General features: G+C 42.2%; 1 protein-coding gene across 4 annotated transcripts in view; it reads left to right on the top strand.

The window, feature by feature from the left end:
- bbs9 (Bardet-Biedl syndrome 9) overlaps positions 1–19,277 on the top strand; it is a 181,627-nt gene that overhangs the window by 28,689 nt on the left and 133,661 nt on the right. For all 4 annotated transcript variants that reach the window (XM_058648536.1, XM_058648534.1, XM_058648535.1 and 1 more), the window contains exons 9-13: positions 2,252–2,381; positions 4,717–4,898; positions 5,580–5,656; positions 5,749–5,802; positions 6,555–6,657. In XM_058648536.1, the coding sequence (XP_058504519.1) occupies positions 2,252–2,381; positions 4,717–4,898; positions 5,580–5,656; positions 5,749–5,802; positions 6,555–6,657 (546 nt within the window). The remainder of the gene's footprint in view (positions 1–2,251; positions 2,382–4,716; positions 4,899–5,579; positions 5,657–5,748; positions 5,803–6,554; positions 6,658–19,277) is intronic.

The raw sequence follows: 19,277 nt of genomic DNA, 5'->3' as shown, positions 1-19,277 counted from the left end.
ATTAGTGAAAAAAAGCGCCTCATGTTTGGGAGATGTTCATCTTGAGCGCGACGTAGATTGGACCTTTATAATTAGGCTGTAATTATAAATGCTGCGATGGAAGGTGTGTGTTTGCTTTGATGTGGCACCGACACACGCGCACACACACACACACACACACACACACACACATATACACTCTGTCATTTTGACCCCTGCTCTTTACCACCCTTGCTGACCGCAGCTGCTGTCATTATATGCCTTGTGTTTTTCAACTGTGCGTGTTTGTTTTGCGTGTGGCCGTCACGTCAGATCTCTCTAGGTGGTAACTCGGTGGGATCGCCTGGACGCGCGGGACTCGGCGCGTTTGTCGAAACAAAACATTAGCAGTCGTAGGTAAAAGTTTCTCGAGAACGTGAACGTGCAGCTTCATACACACACATACAAAAACTGACATTGTCTTCAATTTAATAAGACAACATTCAATACATAAACCAGATGTGAGACGTGAAAAGATAATTTTTTTTTCTATACAAGCGAGCGCAAGTTGCAATCATCTTAAAGGGCAATGCCACCCACCACAGGAATTTGTTATTTCTGAGCTCCATGGTTTTTTGGGCACGTGAATATGTGCCACTGTTTTCCAAAACCAAAGAATCATAGACAAAACCGTTGGATTTGTGCTGCTATGAAACGGAGGCTGGGTTCCTGACCATAAATGACTAAGTTTAATCATCGCAGCAGAGCACGGCTTCTATTGTAGGTCCAGTAACGAGCACATGGCCGACTCGAGACCTCATTCGGGGGGTTTGAACTCACAAAGAAATCCTTGTCCAGATTATAATTTTACGAGTTAAAATGAAATGTCAGTGGAATATTTCATTTTGATTAACTTTAGTACATAATCACACTAATGGTACACCCTCTCCAATATATACATCTTCAGAAAGCTTGCTCAATCCCTGCACCCTTATACCATAAATGCAGGCAGCTTGTTGAAATAAAGTATATCTGCACACTCTTAGGTACTGCTGGAAGCTGCTCTTTAGTGTTTAGAGTGGTATGGTTTTATTGATGTCGCTATCATCTGAAAGAGACGCGAGGAGGCGGCCAGGCAGGTAGAGGGGTGGAAACTAATATTTGACCATTTTTGAAATGCGACTTCAGCTTCAAACCAAATGTTACGTGTCCATACCACCACTGCTGAAAATCTATAACACACAAGCATTCATATACGGTGGATATGGGGCAGACTAGTGTATACGTGAGGCAGATTTTCTGCTTTCCATTGCGTTTGTTTCCACTCGTCGCAAAGTCTGTTTCATCCTGGGTTTAAATGTTGGGTTTTTTCACCAGTGGGTTTTCACTCCCAGGTCAAATGACTCAGTTTGTAGTGATTCTTACTTTGTAAAACTTGGGACAACACTCATTACCTTTAGTTCAGAGTTTTGGTTTTTCCCAGACTTTCCATACGGGGACCCACTTTTAAAAGGTGGCAAATGTTTTCAGCCATTTTTTTTAACCTAATATCATTTTGAATTAGTATATAACATAATTTGAAGAGAGATGTTTTACAGTGGTTTTTTGCAAGTTAAGTATACACATACATCTTATTTTGCTTATTTGTTTGGGGACCCAAGATATAATGTCACAATTCACACACAGGTGATACAGAAGTGAACAAAATAAACTCCACCACTGGCAATAGGAGGGGCAATAATCCGCTTTTTTTGGCAGATTTGGTGGGTTTAAAAAGCTTTACTTTCAGAAAATACTCTAACCCAACTTAAGAGCTTTGGGGAGTTGCGTCGGTAAAGAACCAGTTTCAAAGCAAAGGCAGGTAAATGCAAAGACTAGAGACGACACTGTCTGAGAATTTTCCCTTCTGCTCTGTTTTACGTTCAAAGCACTAGAATCAAAATACAGAAGAAACTACAAATACATTGCAGGAAATACATAAAAAAAATTTAATTAATATGTAGAATAGAAAGTAAAGTATGATTTTAAAAACAACAAAAGCAAGCAGGCAAAATAGCTAAAGAATTAATGGGAAAGTTGCCGTAAACAACAATGTTTTCAGCCCTGATTTTAATCAATCCTGAATTTGACGAATTATCCTACAAAATCAGGGTTTCATTTCACAAATGAGCGACTGACAGAAACAAGGGGATGTGATTGTGATTTTCTAAAGCTACTGAGGGATGAATCCACTGCGATGAGCAACAAAAAAAAAACAATCATTCATTCATTTTCTACCTCTGGTCTCCCGCAGTGACGGATGGTACCACCAACCTGTTGCTGGGCAACCACACCAACATGCTGCTGGTTTACCAGGATGTGACTCTAAAGTGGGCGGCCCAGCTCCCGTTTGTGCCCGTGGCCGTTTGCGTCGCCAACTTCCCGTAAGTATGACCTTTGAACTGCATGTCACATGTTTACTGACGTGAGACTAGCGCTGGGTCACACTGTACTGTCAGAAAGAGTAGGAAAAACAAAGGTTTCAAAGTGTTTCCATGTGTTAGCTGTACAATCACATCGAGCCTCACATATGTGCATGTGTACGAGACACGGATAACACACACACACACACACACACACACACACACACACACACACACACACACACACACACTGTAGCTATGTTCCTTTCTTTTTATTTATCAGTCTGTGAAATCCAGCGTGTTATTTCTGACAGGAAATCACCCAACAATGTTTTCCAGCTGGCCAATCAGAGCAGAGCGGGGAGGGGCGAGCTATGGCCAATAAAGTGGCTTTTCCCACACATGTCCAATCAAACCGTAATTTGATACAATTAGAACACAAAGTACAAACATGGCTGAAAAATAATGTGTGTGTGTGTGTGTGTGTTTTAGATGCAGGAGATAGTGTGTGTCTGCATAACTGTTTGGTTTAGTTTGAGGCGGTGTGTTGTTTTAAAGCACTTGATAGTCATCATCATTTTCATTGTGTTGGCAGGGCATTGCACACAGTGTGAGGGAGAGGAACACACACACACACACACACACACACACACACACACACTGGGTAAATACACACAGTGGCTCCAGCAGCTTAATGTGGACATTTGTAATTTACAGCAGTGTCCCATGAGTCTCTGCTCTGTCATTTAGCAGCAAAAATGTTATTTCTTAATACTGCACACAATATTCAGTCGGTGCCATTGGCTGTCCTTACTGTCCTTTTAATTAATTTAATTTTAAATTAAAGACCCAGTCTAAATCAGAGTAGCTGACATGATTTAAAGGGATAGTTTGGAGTTCTCTAAGCGGGGTTGTTTAAGGTTACTTAGTGAGTCTGTGGCTTCACAGTTCCATTGTGTTATTTTGTGACTTGTGTGTTTCAAAATAACTTAAATACAGGTCTGCAACTAACGATTATTTTCATCATCATGTTATTTTCTTGATTAATCGAGTTAATTGTTTCAGCACCAGTTTCCTCAGTCAGTGAAAAAACACTGAACGGCCACCTGGGGGCCAAATGCTAGTTATTATATCTATTTGATGATATGTCGTCGTCCTTCCTCGTGCACTACAATAATCGATACGCCAGGTCAAACAGGCCGACTTTGAGGAAAATTGGCGATAAAGTACGGCACATGTGCGTGGACACAAGTGTGATATCGTCCAGTAGAGGAGCACTGACACGCTGGCTAAACGGTGTTTCTGGAAGCTTCACAACAGGAGTTTACATTCTCATGGGTGACGTCATGACCAGTTGCTACTTGGTTGACCTTGACGTCAAACCTCTTGACAGACTGAGCTGGTTTCACAAGAGCGTGTACATGCATTTGTGCTGTTTTTCTTCCCTCCGCTTTCACCGCTCACTCTTTTATCCCATGTGTTGGACCCTGGACACATGGATTAGGTTCTTCTCGAGGTGACAACAGTTATTGTGATATATGGTTTCACTGCTAACATGTCTGACAGCAACTGCTGTTCCCTCCTGTCTATTTGCCTGTTCATATTTATGATCAACAGTTTTTCTCTCTCACAAGTGGTGGGAACTCATTTTCTGCGAGGGTTAGAGGGCAAGTGTGTGTGTTAGTGTGAGTGAGAGCTGTCGTTGTGGACGCATGTGTGCGAGCGTGAGTTAGTGAGTGATTGCGAGTGTTTCTGCAGCAGTTAAAGTGAATGTTGATTTCCCCCCACAGACTCCCTCCTGTGCAGGTGTGCAGTCGCCTGCTGCTCTTGATCTGAACCCTGTGTGTGTGTCTGTGAGAATTTGTTGCCTCTTCGGGACCTTTTCTGGCATAAACACTGACCTTGTCAGGACTGGGAGTCCTCACGGAGACCAAAAACTGGTCCTGATGAGGCAGAACCTCATTTCTGAGGAACTTTATGGCTGAGATTTGCATTGTGGTTAAGTTAAGTTAAGGTTAGGGATAGACATGAATGGAAGTCAATGTATTGTCCTCAGAAGAGTAGCTGTGCAAACCTGTATTTGTGTCAGCATTACCTCCTGACAAGACTAGACCCACAACACATCTGCAACCAGTTAATATGCACACACACACACACACACACACAGAGTGAAAATACCTGACTGCATCATTCATTATTTCCATTTCCTTTCCCTCTTTCCACCTCATTTCAAATCACAAATGATTTCTAAACTGCATTTTGTTTTGGGAAACAAATAGAGATGCTAATGCCTCCTCTCTCTCCTCTCCTCTCCTCTCCTCTCCTCTCCTCTCCTCTCCTCTCCTCTCCACTCCAGGGAGTTGAAGGGAGCGGTGGTCAGTCTGAGTTCAGACGGACACCTTCTGTGCTCTTACATGGGCACCGACCCGTCCTTCTTCTCCACGCCAAAGGTGGACGCCAGGGAGGCAGACTACGAGCAGGTGGACGCCGAGATGAAGAAGCTGCAGAAGTTCATCAGAGAGGCCTCGAGGACTCAGGGTAGGAGGCTGCTGTACATGCGGCAAGATTTTTAATTTAGATTTAACCACTGTTTTTTGAGAGGGGTTATATAACTACCGCAAATCCGAAAAATCAAAGTCTAAGACCTTAGATTTGATGCTTTTGGTCTTACTATACAACTGTTTCTATGTACAGTAGTTCACTTAAAAAATACCAGACTACTGTTTCCTGTTCAAATGTCTTGCAAATTTTGACCAAATTTTAAAAGATTTGGTCAAAGAAAACTGCACATTTGTCCATGTTTCCAGTCAGTTCACCGAGTTAAGCAGTAGGTGGCGCAGAAGGGTAACAAGGCTCAACTTGACGACATAAATAAAGAGCGGCACTAGCTGTTGATATATGATCACGTTTTTGCTGCTTCTTCATTTCATTATTATTTGCTTCTTGCACTAAGTTGAGGAATGTTGTGTCCACACATAACTCAAAATGTGGAAGAGGGAGGGGCTCTAAATTCACATGATTTTTTGTTTTGGCTGATACAACTGATTCTATTGCATTCAATCACATCTACGTGTTATTGATACGCCAGCTTTTCCACCGTCCTTAAGCGTAAACATTTAAATGCAATATTTCAAAGCTGTTCTTTGTTTGCCTTTAGTTTTTTGTAAAGCACAAAAATGAAAACGTGCATAAAACACACGTGTTTTGTTGTCATTTCAGACATCCTCCCTAAATCGGATGCAGAGGCAGACTTGATCGTTAAAGCTGCTGTGTCTTCCAGCATGGACAGCCCATCGGTAAGAATCACACAACTACACAAACACACTTTTTCCTTCTTTCCTTCTTACTTTTTTTTTTTACCACTCACAAAGACTCTTTTTCTCCACAGCAAGCTCTGATCCAAGACATCGATGGTCTGCCCATCCCTTCAGTCACCATACAGGTGAGCTGCAGCCATGCACTGATGACATAATGTACGCTGTTGGTCAGATCCTGATCCAGAAGCTTTCCCCTCAGTGGTGTAGTGGGTGTACTGTCAGTGCAGACACATTTTGCTCGAAAGTGTAGATTTTGGAACAGGCTGTTGAAAACACTCAAAAAGTGTCACTTGCTTCTTTTTCATTTCTCCTGGTTCTTATGTTTATAACTGTGATGCATTAGCGTTGCATCACCACAGCTGAGTTGCAGACCACTTTCCCCCGGTCACATAAAAATAAAATAAAAAATACACACACTCAAAGCATGGGTTGACAGACCAGCAGCGCAATACCTAAACAAAGTATACACAAGATGATTTTTATCATATTTAATTAGTCATCTCCACTTTTTATTTGCAAAAAAAATGACATGACTGTGAGTATTTTAAGTGGTTAGATGGAAATCCTGGCCCTTTTTGTAGTGGGTTTACGCCGTATACCTGCGTATGACTTAGACCAGGGTTTCTCAATCCCTTTTCTTTTCCTGGGGACCCACTGCCCTGCATGTTTTAGAGGTTTTCTTGCTCCAACAAATAAATTCAAATTAATGGGTCATTATCTGGGTTCTTCAGTGCTGGCTTATGGGCTGACCATTTGAATCAGGTATGTCGGAGTAAGGAAACATGTAAAACATGCAGGACCATCATTGAGGAACCCTGATGACAGTAGACTACACCACTTCTTTCCCAAACTCACCTCCTCGTTTTTGTCTTTCCAGGTGAAGGTGAAGGCCAGCTGTGTGTTGCAGTCCTCAAAGCTGACGGTCAACATTCAGCCTCCTCTGGCCGTCACTCAGGACCAGTTTGTCCTCGAGCCAATGGGTCAGTCTATCTGTGTTTCTTTGTGTGTGTGTGTGTGTGATTGTGTGTGTGTATTTATTTGAGTATTTATGTGAATAATGGACATCAGGTCTGAAAAATGTGAGAGGCTGAAAACCTGTATTTTCTTGAGTGGTCACTTGGGGGCGACACCACTGGTTTGAGGGGAAGCCCATGAGAAAGTGAGCTTCTCCTTCTCACTTGATTTATATAACATCCGTAAACATTTTCCTGAGGAGTTAATGCTCACAATCACTGCTTTCGGCTCTTTTTGGACCTCAAAGCGGGGGAATGCAGCTGGCGGAGTGGCTATGATGTGATTGACAGTGGATGTCACACGCTGTTGACCTGCCAGTCCTTGAGTTCTGCGTATGATCCACCCTTCTCTTCTTCCTCAGTTCCACCCTCTCTGATCCAAACATGTTCTGTTCTGGTTTAAAAAACAGGTGCAGGACAAACTCCAAAACGCAGAGTGGTGAAGTCATAGAGGGTTATTGTTTAAAAGAGGAGAAGAAAAAAACGTTTTTGTTGATAGTCAAAGACCAGTGTGACACATCACAGAACATGTGTTTCTCCTCATTAACACAGTGTTTCTGGAATGTCCTCAGCAAACGAGGAAGTGATTAGACTTTGGTGGCCAAAGTTCAAAGTCCTGCTGCTTAAAATACGTTTTTGACCGCCATTCAAAAATATGCACATTAATAATGAAACCATTTAACACAAACATGCGATAAGACAAACTTAAGTGGTGATATTTTAAACCTCTGGTGCCAAACATCAGATAATGATTTTCAGGCATGACTTTGAAAGATGAGACGAGAATCACTGGCGAATATAAACAACGGTGATGCTGTTAGTTGTTAAGAAGTCCTGTGCAGTGGTTTTAAAGAAACTGCCCGAAGATTAAACAAAAAAAAAAAAAGCAACGTAATACCAAACAAATGAACACAAATAAAATATTTTAAGGATGAATCATAAAGAAAATGCAGTTTCTCTGCAGCTGTTTTCCTGTCATGTCTTTCATCATCTAATGTCAACAATCATTTTTTTGTTGTTTGCCGGCCGTTCTCATTCACTCACTCTCTCAATCACACAAAACACACACCCATGAATGCACCACACATTTTTCCAGCTTCTCCCCTGTCCTTCATCACATCCTCCTCCACACCCAGAACAGACACACACTCTCACTCTGACAGCTCAGGGAGTGAGAGGTGCGAGTGTGTGTGTATTTGTTCAGCCCTTATCTTCCTTTATTCCGCGCGCGCTCTGTCGTCTCGCTGTCGGCGAGAGTCGGTCACCTCGACCAGATGGCGGTAACTTTCATCCGAATCGCCCCAGACGCTACGCACACACACACACACACAACCCCAAACACTGATATCAGCTGTCGGCTCGTTAAAAGAACATCACCTATCCTGAAACACAGTGTTAATCATTGGCTTTGAGGTGTTACACAGCTCTGTGTCCCTTTTACCACCGTTTTGTGTACAAAAAAGTGCTGCATATAGTACAATGAGATATTTAAAATGATAGAGCCCCTCTGGGAGTGAAACCTCTAACCTTGGCAGTGTTGGTGCCTTACACGGCCTGTTGATCTACATATGGAGGTGGAGTCATCATTCTGTTCTGTGCTGGATCATAGTTCTTGGCCTCAACTGAAAACATGGAGCATAACCCCCATTTTGGGACCCCCATCTTATTAAGTACATTTACTAAGTGACATCTTTCAAAATCTGTAGCTGGGAGGGAAACCAAAGCTAGATCAAGAGGGTGGCAGTGGCAGAAGTAGTCATGCTCCTTACTTTACCGGACCGGGCACTATCTGACTTCTGTTCTGTTTCCCAAACTGAAATCCCACGTGTGTTTGTCATTGTCTGAGTGATGATGAAGTCATCCGTGCTGCTGAGTGGTGTCTGGACACTCAACGAACAATCTTTTCTTTCTTATTAACGTCTCATGGCTAAGGCCAAGACAAAATAACTGAGGTTGTTCTTGAATACCGACAGACAGAAAGTGGAGCTTTGCAAGTCTGTTCGCTTTTTCGCCTCTAACGTTATGGAGCTTCTCCTACAGTTTCCTATTTATGACACCACCGTAAACATTCATCCAACCATTGTCTCCGGCTTTATCCTCATTGTCGTAAAAACATCTTTTCTCTGCTTCTTTTTCACCAGCTCTGCCATGATGAATGTCTAAAATAATGCTCTCGCTGCCTTGATCTTATTGCCGGTGCCTGGCTAGGAGGTGTGTGTGTGTGCAGTGCCGGGTCTTTGCGAGAATTTGCAAGACCTTGTGAGACCTCCTGATTCTGAGAACTCCATGTTGGCTGCCCTGATCTTGCAAGATATAGTTCTGCTTTAAAAACTGAGATGGTGGTGGGGCAAAATCAAGGTTTCAAGATCTTATTTCACTGACCAGCACCCAAGTTGTTTCAAGCTCTTGAGCCATTCTGAGCACCCATATGGGAGGGTCTTAAAAGTCCAGTGTGGCTGTTGCATAAAACACATATAGAAGGCTTATTTTAGGACTACAAAAAGTTGTTTTACACATAATATTAACATACTAATGGGTGGTATATTCAATTTCTGCTAATAAACAGTCCTAAAAGTGACACAGCGGTAGGTGTCTGCCATTGTTATCTTGAGGCAGTGTCGTTATTATCGTATTTCACCATAATTCTGTAGCCGAATGATCAGGATGCTTAACGGTGATAGTAATTGTGGTTGTTGTGACGCAGCGTGCATGTTGTGTACAGTTATGATGCTGTTCACTGATCTGTAAATCTGTAAAAGTTGAAACCATCATCCATCACAGGAGGGAGCGCCCTCTAAGATTTTTTTTTTGACAAGGACCAGTACGGATTGCGAATTTATGATTTCAAGATGTGAGCAGCAGCATTCTCAGGCGAGTGCAACACCATCCATTTATTCTGAGCCCTGAATCAAACTGACCACCACTTTCCCATGATTCATGACGCGTCCATGCAGAAATGTGATGCGTTTCACCACAGCATATTCTCATCTGTAAATACACTGTTCGTGGCCCCTACAACTCTTAATGCAAACATGATGCGCTTTCTTTCCACCCACAACTTTTATATATATACATATATATTATGTATGTTTTGCATTTTGTGTTTTTTATATAATTTACACTGCACATGTTTTGCATTTATTGCATCTTTGTGCTAATACGTCCATTTTTATGCATAATTACTATGTAAATTCTTCACGTCCCGTGACAGCTCAAGTCCACAGCTTCCCACCGTTTTTTTTTCATTTATTTATATATTCAACTAAATGCAGCGCTGCACCTGTACATCTGAAGATCTTTATTTCCATTCTTATGCTTCCAATCCTGGCAGTCAGTTAGTGGCCTGGAGCATTTTTTTTTTCTTTTTTTGTGTGATTCTTGTTTTTCATTTACCAAATGTTCACTAAAAAAACATCAGCAATGCAAAAAAACCCTACAAAAATGTAAGATAGGGTGAGTTCAGTGTGTTTTAGAGGCATTTAAGAGGCTAAAGCATATTTTTACAATTATCCCAATTATTTTGGCCAAGATAACCGTGACATTAAATTTTCATATCATCCCACTATGAGCACCTCCAGGGAATCCTTTCAAATTTGGTACAAATGTTCACTTAGACTTGCGTATGAACTGTTTACACTTCACTGGTCAAAGGTCACAGTGACCTGAAACTCCCCCCTCCCCCCCACGCCCCTTTTTACCTTGTGAATGTGTTATCTTAAGAATGCCTCGAGAGAATCCATTCAAATTTGGCACAAAAGTTCACTTAGACTCATGGATTAACTGTTTAGATTTCGGTTGCCAAAGGTCAAAAGTCAACGCCACAGTGGCTACGCAAAACGTGTTTTTGGCCTGGAAAAAACTAGGAAAAAACACAATCGAGTCGGCCCTTGTTTATTTGTCATTATTGTTGTGCGTTTTCTTTGCCGTGTGCGTTCATTTTGCTCATACGCGTCATGTTTTCAGACGGAAGTTATGACAGGGCGATGTCTCATCAGCCCAGCTGTGTTTTCAGACACTTCATAAGTTGATCGTTTGTCTTTTTTAAATATGTAGCTCATGGACACAGAAACACGCTGCGAGTTAAAGTTCACAAATGACTCATTTACCATTTGAGTCACTTCGTGAATTAACCGGAGCCGAAGCAAAAGTCGTTTTGGGAAATACTTTGATATCCTCCAAGTGACAGAAACTCAACACTAAATCAAAAGTGACGTCACTGAAGGAGATGCCAAAAAACAATGGGGGGAGAATGGGTTTGAATTTGGCTCTCAGTTTGAACCTGCAGAGTTTTTCTTCTCGCCAGTAGCTCTCAGTGATTCACTGTTTATGCAGGACATCAGAGGCTGTGAGTCATGTTTACACCGCTGAAGAGGTGCTTTGTTTACATGAGTTTAGGCCGTGGTCTGAAGGGTCTGATAGAGAAACCTCGCTCAAGCACACACACACACACATGGACATTTCCAGAGATTCACACTCAAGCCCTGTTCATCTGAGCATCATTGCCCCTCAGGGGGAAATGTGTTCAGCAGTTGGCGGTATTAAAAAAAACAATAAAAAGTATTTAAAAAATGCAATAGACAAAGACACAAGTCAACCCCTAACCCAAGGCGCCACATGTGAAACAGATAATATTGTTTAGGGCCGCACCAGTAGGCTGAGCTCAATTCTGCTCAATAGGAATTTTCTAGTATCGTTTTGACAAACTACAACTGGTAAGAATACATGCTATGATTAGGCAATGAAAATTTTACAACCTGACTCCTCTGAGGAGCATCTCATGTAACCTACGAAAAACAGCATGCATTTACGTTGATTCTCTAATTTCCAATTCACCTTACGCAGGCTGGTCAGGATGTGGTCCTGCCGTCTCAAACAATCCCGAACAAATGTGAAATTTTAAAGAGAACTGCCAATAAATTGCAATAGAAAACAATGTCAACAGTAAAGATGAATAAAACAATAACAAACCCCACAGAAACTCAGTGCCATCAGCAGTTCTGCTGAATTAGAAGCCCGGGCCTTCTGTTCAACTTGTCTGTCACGTATTTGTGTAAGTGATAGCTGCTGTATGGGCATTATTCTTCTGGCTTCCTCAAACGTTTGTGATTTTTTTATTATTTTGCCACAAGACGCGGTTAAACAAAAGGTTAAAATTGACTCCATAATTATGAGTAAAGCTATTAATCAAAGTCCTTTCAAAGTCCGTTGAAAGAAAATGCAGTCTCTGCAAGTCCTTTTTTCCAGATTTCCAGATTTCCGATGTGTTGAGGTCATGGTCATTACTTCTAAAAGTCGGTTTCTCTATCATTGTGAGGTCTTGTGATAATGTTATGTTATGAATCGGCGTGAATTGAACCATCATATAAATACCTACACATATCTGTGGACACACAAGCGCATGTCGCCCACATCCCGGTGAAATGTAGACACACTTGAAGTCGAAAGTCGCTGTGTGTGTGTTCACGTCATGCTCTTTTGTGTTTCGGCTCTCAGCCACGACCTCTCGCTACTCAGTCAACAACTCCCTGCTTCGAAACATGAGCGCCACCAACCACCCGGCGCTCTCTGTCTTTCTTTTTTCCTTTGTCTCCCTCCTCTGACCCCTCACTGGCCTTCGTTGGCCCAGAATAAGCCTGGCTCAGCTCTGAAGCAGCAGGACCACCGCAGCTGACCCTGGCGGTCGAATTTGACCCCAAAGCATGTGTTTCACATCCGTTACACTCCTACAAAATTAAGGAAAAATAAATTAATGGAGGCTGATGAAGATTTAATGAATGCTGGGAGTTGGCTGACAGGAGCTGGATCCGAGTCACACACTCCGAGTTTTCTTTATGATTAGGTCCAGAAAATCTCACCCCTAGTTTATGGATTGCATGGGAAGCTGCCGGGCTGTAGCTGGAGTTATGCCTGGTGTAAACCAAACGTAAGCAGAGAATATACGGTGATGTAAACCATGCAGACTATCACCAATAAAACACAAAATAATAACAAATGACTTCCACTGTTTTCCACTCCTACACGAGAAACAGGACGTCATCTTTCCGTGCCAGAACCAGAGATGCTCTTCCAGACGTGCAATAGTTGCCAGTTGACAGCACTTTAAGGGTTGTTGTAAGTTCACGTACGCAAATAACATCTGATTAAATGAACATGACGTGACAGAAGTGAAATGTCCACAGGAAACAAATGATACCTCTGTAAATGTACTGAATAGTAGACGCCTGATGTCTTCAACAGAGAGAGACATCCCACTCCTCCTGTGTGTGTTATTATGTCTCTGTTTTTCTAGCTGCTCTGCCTGTTGCATTTGAGCTCCATTGGAAACCACTGAAATATGCTAAAAATGCTGCAATCAAATGGGGTTCTTAACCGTTTTCTCCAGCACATTTGAACAGTCCCGTATCATATTTAGGACATTTTTCCTTCCTGGTATTTGCTTTCTTCACTTATCTCTAAAACAGAGTGAGACTCCTGTCTTCACAAAGTCGTGGGAACACTCTAAACCAGGGGCCTCAAACTCAAATGACCCAGGGGCCACTTAGCGTACATTCTGGTCAGGAGGGGGCCGGTCAGGTGACACACGGTCCAACCTTTTGGGAAAAATAGCCTGTTTAGTAGAGGTGGACTATATGTGAGCATAAATTATATCATGATATTCCATCATGATATTGTAATAATGATATCTGTTATAATATTTCACAGAATTTCAAAATAAAAGTGTGAAGACAAGCTCATTTCCGCATGTATGCACATTTCTGTGGTACCGTTCAAACGTTAAACAAGGGCCATCAGGAACTCATTTGTGTTTTCCTTTTGTTTGTATCTTCTGACTTCCTCACATAACCTCAAGCAACTTTCCATGGTTAATGTCTTCTTCATTGTCTTTTGTCACCCAACTAAGAGTGCTCCACCAACTGGACTGAAGAGTGTTAGAGTGCTAAAATGACCATACATGGTCAACGTTTACTTTCCACGCCGGCTTGTTCTTGTGCGGACCATCATGGAAATAGGCGTATGACAAAATGCGGAAAGTATGATTCCATTGAGTCAGTGGGGAGCGTCAGAAAGTTTCACTTCAGATGAAAGCCCTTTTACCGCATGGAGTCATAAGAAGCACATTTGTGTATGTAATCACAGTTGCTTTTAAAACTCGGGATTAGCTGTCACAAAAGTCAGTATCGGATATGGGACAATCCAAAAAGAAAATCCTATATATTGCATGCTTCACTGTGCACAGACAGCATGTTACACAGTTGGAGAATGATGTCTTTGGAATGGCTTCAAATGGCTAGCACAAATGTGCCATTGACATATTTTTAAGTATTGGTTCCCAACCTTTTTCTTTGAAGCTCCCATGCTTGTGTCCAGGACAAACCAGGCCCCCCCCCCCCCCCCCCCCCCGACCCGAACCCCTGTCCAGGGCATGCACACAAAAAAGAATAAAGTAAAAAGTACATATGCAAAAATAAACAGCAGTTGTAGGTTTTATATAATTATATTAACCTCATAAACTCAGAACAGTCATAGCTCTGAGCCCCCCCATGTGATCTCTGGCACCCCCCTTAGGGGGGCTTGGAACCCAGGTTGAGAACCATGGTTTTAAAGGACGGTATTGGACTGATGTGGGTAGTTGTGATAGCGGTATCCGACTCGATAAAAGTGGTATCTTGCCATCCCTGTCTAAAACTAGGGTCTGTAAGTGGGGAATAGCTACACTTAAACCCCACCCCCTCTCACCAACTCTGCATTCTAAGCTCCGCCCTCCCAAATCACTTGTGAAACTGTCTTTTTTAATTTTTCTGTGACTTGCGAAAGCATAGACATGGTTTACTATAGTCTGTCATGTTAATTACAGTATTGTGAGGGCTACAGAGTCCAGTTTAATTTGTCTGTTTTGTTTTCACAACAGTTATTGGCAAAGATTTCAACAAATAATAAAAAACATAAAAGTCTTGATGTGAAATAAATGACAGACCCGAGCTTTAACTGCTTAGAGCGCCAACTTTTAACATCGGCATATTCATGATTAGCCTTTAATTTAGGGCGAGGAACAAAAGGTCCAATATTAAATCAGTTTCACACTGTATGTATGAAATCAAACAGCCCTTCAGGAGGATATAAAAGAAAACCACTGTGATCTTATGATGTGTTGTCAAACCCTGTCCAAAGGCGGAATTATTTATTGCCGTTTTAAACGGCCACAATTGGAGGCGTAATAAAAACCTGATCGTCATTGAGGGAGAAGAGTCACGATAGCTGTTCAAATGGGGATAACAGTGAAGCAGTGTGTTTTTACTCCTGGAAGAGATTCAAAGTGTTGCACTTGGCTGAACACGTGAACAGTGATGGGAGCAGTTGTGTAGAGAATGAAAACAGAAGTTCAGACCCTGCGTAACTTTCCTGCACACTTGGCCAATTATCATTTGAAGTTGGGCCGAACGTCAAAATAAAAGTCTGTTTTGAAAAGATCGGAAATTATTAGTGCGTTTCGCTGGTACATATCAACACAACCCTATAAACACTCAGCTTGTCTTCTGCTCCCGTTTCCTCTTCTTTATCCTGATGTCATCGGGTGACTCATGTAGTTTTAATATGAAAATGCCAAATACAAAGAGCAGACACATGGAGCAGTGTCATGGGGAAATGTGGAAAACATCAGTGACATAGTCATTGTCAACAACACAACAACACTGCAGCTGTGTCAGAGCCCTGTCCCCTTCATTTGAATGCTGATTGCATCGCGGGACGTTGGGATTTTAAATGCACCGACACATTTTGGCCAGCAAATGTGTCCTTCTCTCCTCAAGCAACCAAAAGATTCCACAAATGCATCCTTCATGGTTCCAGCAAAGGGCTTATTACATGACGGAGAAGAATATTATGAAAGGAGTTAATGGAGGCAGCAATGAGAAAACGTCTGAAAAACACTATAACACAATAAATAGCTAATGATTAGAGCTAATTTTTTGCGGTTGACAATATTTGTGTTTCATGTCAGTAGTGGTTATGTTTCCGATGATGCTGTTCAGTTGGACTACTGTCCCTGTCTCAGTTTAAAAGCACCACAACGCGGCATCCATTTATTGAATAAAGTGTGTTCGCCCTCCGATACACTGTGGGTGGTGATTTGTTCACCCAATCGTTCAGTACTCTGTCTGACACAGTCACTGAACTGAAATACGGCTGAAGTGGTTGTGATGCCGGTTGTCTCTGATTACACCAGACTAGATTTTAGAAATGGGTTTGCTAGATGTTGGAGATGAACGCATGTTTTCTGGATTTTTAAGTCTTTTTAACTTATCTACAGTTGTGTCCGATGTCGCGCTCATGACTCTTCCAGTGACGACAGTCTGTTGACAGTCCAGCTCGCTTGGAACCTCACCAGAGCAGGTACCAAAATAGTACCAGGTACCATGTACTATCCCTGTATCCCTTTGATATGCCCCCCAAAAAATGAGTTAAGCCCAGTCGAGTAGCACCAGAAATGTATAGTGGAAAAGCGCCGTTAGTATTAACCCGTTTCTGGTTTAGCTAGTGGCAATTTGAGACTTGTTGCGTTTATACGTCCGTTCAGTGTGGTCACATTTGCATCTCTGACCACCTCCTGAAGTGGTTTGGCAGATCTGAAAACAACCCATCCTTAATGTGTCTCGGGTGTATTTACACCTGTACTTAAATGTGGTCAAGCGCTGTCCGATTGCAATCCGATCACAGAGAATGCATTTTAATGCCACATGTATAGAGGGCTCCGTGTGTTTCATCATCACTTGATGTCATTCTCACATGTTCTTTTTCTCCTTCCTGCGTACAGTAGCAACACACTGATACTGTACATACACACAAACACATACAGAAGTAATATCTACAAACACAATATGTTTTGTCTTGTACAGCTGGTCCCTCTCTCTCTCTCTCTCTCTCTCTCTCTCTCTCTCTCTCTCTCTCTCTCTCTTTCTTTGTGCCTGCGTGTTTTCTGCTGCTCTTCCACGTGTGTCTTTGATTATCTGGCTCGTTGTGGTGGACCCAGTCGTGTGTTTGTGCACATGCACGCGTGTGTGTTCATTTTCAAGTGTGAACGCCAACTCGAGTATCTTCGCAGGGATTTGTCCAAAGCACTTTACAGAGGATAAAGTGATGGTGTGTGCGTGTGTGTGTGTGTGTGCATTTCTGTGTGCTCATGTAGGACGAGGTGTGTGTGTGTGGTTGGGGGTGGGGTTGCGAGGGGGGAGGTGGGGTAGCTCCTTCTGACTTTTATTGTTATTCCAGTTTTTATTCGTCTCAGATGGCGACTCAATCCCCTGTGCACCACACACTGCCTCCTTTGTTCTGTCTCTCACTCTCCTTTCTCTACTCCCTCCCTCCGTTCCTTCCTTCCTCCCTCTACCCCTTTTTTCTTCTCCTCATTCCATCTTTTACTCTCTCTCTCTCTCCTTCCTCTCTTTCATGTGTCATGCTGTCCCCTGATGTCTTCATGTGTCAGTGTTTTACCCCTCAACTTCCATGTCCCTCCATCTCTCACATTCTCTCCGTCCTTTGCCACCTGTCTCTCTTTAAATCCTGTCTTCTCTTCCTCTCCTTAATCACTCACTCACCCATTATTTATTCATTTCATGTGTGTGATCTCCAAAGCTGTAGTCAGTAACTTTTAACGATAAACAAATGTCAAACTACTTCACACAATGCAGATTAAGCCCATCAGCTCCAGTTAAGGCAACATTCCAGGCAAGAGCAAAACTGCGCGAGTAAAGCAAGACGGCTGCAAACGGGTCAGAAAATGGCTGAAAACACAAAACAGCATAAACCTAATAAACAAGATCAACAGCAATATTTATGTTAACTCAAACTCTCAAGGCCTGAATTGTGTCTTTAGATGTAAAAGTCTGTCTTTTAGGCTCTTGGATGAATCTTAGTTGCCTCTTGGGTTTTGGTTTTTTGTAACCGGCCCCTAATAATCTGCTTCGAATGCAAATTTTCTCTGTACATCTGTTTTTATTTTTTTCTCTCTCTACAAATTTGCTGTTTTGTAGCTTCAAGTATTGCAAGTTGCTCAGTGCCATCTTGGTTTCATGAACCCAAGAAAAGGCAATTGAAGTGGGAACTCCTGCAAACTGCAAATGATGTTGCATTAACATTTCTGAAGTATATAGATCATGTGTTACCTCAGGCTTATTACACTTCTTTTGATTTGAAGTAATCAAATCAATCTGAAAGTCAAGTTCATAATTTGACTTTCTTTGCACCGGTTTCATTCCCAATCAAGATACATTGGTAAGATGTGCTTGCCTTGTTATTATGGACTCAGAACTGTTGTAAATTATAAAATATTTGTGTTAAAGTACAAAGTGCAATTAATTGTAGTTAACTGTCTAACTTCTGCGATTAATCTCTCATCATCAAACATTGAACGGAGCTCTGACCAAAACACTGAAACTCAAAAGTAAACCTCACTTCAAGTGCAGATCACAGTAGTTGTGTTTAAGGAGAAAACCATAACTGTGATCTGACCCAAATCTTGACCCGCAGAGGTCAAAGGTCAGTGTTTAACAGCACAATGATGGTCACCTCAGATTCCGAGGTCTGTGGTTTTACAGACACACACACACACACAGACACACACACACACACACACACACACACACACACACACACACAGGTAAACCGGTGGCAAACCAGGAATGCCTCAGTCAGAACAAATGTAGCCTCTGCCATTTGTTTTTCTTTTTATATTATTTGCACATGGCGAAGAAAGAGCAGACTCACAAGAGCACACATGCCCCCCCCCGTTCCCGTCTCCTTGTGCGGTACAGATCCTCATCTCCTCATCTTGACCTGTAACCTCCTCCAAACATTCAGAAGCCGCTTTAAACTGAGCTGTCAGTGGCTCTAACCTGAGCCCTGAGGGTGGTGGCAACACTTCACCGCAGACACCCAGGGGTGGAGGGGAAATCAAACAACATCCTCAAACACCACATTTCTCAAAAATTCTACTCTTGTTCGCCTTCCTCAAATGAAGTGTCAGAAACTTGCCTGAACTGTTGCAGTATTGATTTCTTTTTAATATATATTTTTTTATGCTATTAATGTCACTGTGATAACCACGATAATAGACAAATAGGTTACCGCATTTCCTATGGTAGTTGCGTGGATTAAAAACAAGCCAGCTGCTTTTTCCTGTCCACTCTCTGTGTTGATGTAGAGGGCCTTGGTTGTGCAGTGCCATAATGCTGTTAATTGTTACTGTCATCTCATCTGACAGCACATTGGAATTTATTTTTCCTTTGGAGATGTTGTTTTTGGCAGCCATTTTAGATTTAGTCTCTTGGACTGAAATGTTCATTAGTTTTAGTCAAATGTTAGTCATTTCTATATGTGATAGTTTTTGTCCAGTTCAGTCCAAAGAAGTATAGTCTTTTAACAAATTAATTTAGGTCAATAAGTATTGGAGATTGCTGTTGGGGGATGGGTCCTCTCATCCAGGGTGGGGAGCGGCCCACGTAAATCGGGCGCCAGGAGTCCCCGGCGAGGTCGGCAACCCACCCGACCCGTCTTGAAACACGGACCAAGGAATTCTTAGGTTTTAATTGACA

This window comes from Solea solea, chromosome 13 (genome assembly GCF_958295425.1).
Source record: "Solea solea chromosome 13, fSolSol10.1, whole genome shotgun sequence".
NCBI classification, from domain to species: domain Eukaryota; kingdom Metazoa; phylum Chordata; class Actinopteri; order Pleuronectiformes; family Soleidae; genus Solea; species Solea solea.
This window is presented reverse-complemented; position numbering and strand designations above follow the sequence as displayed.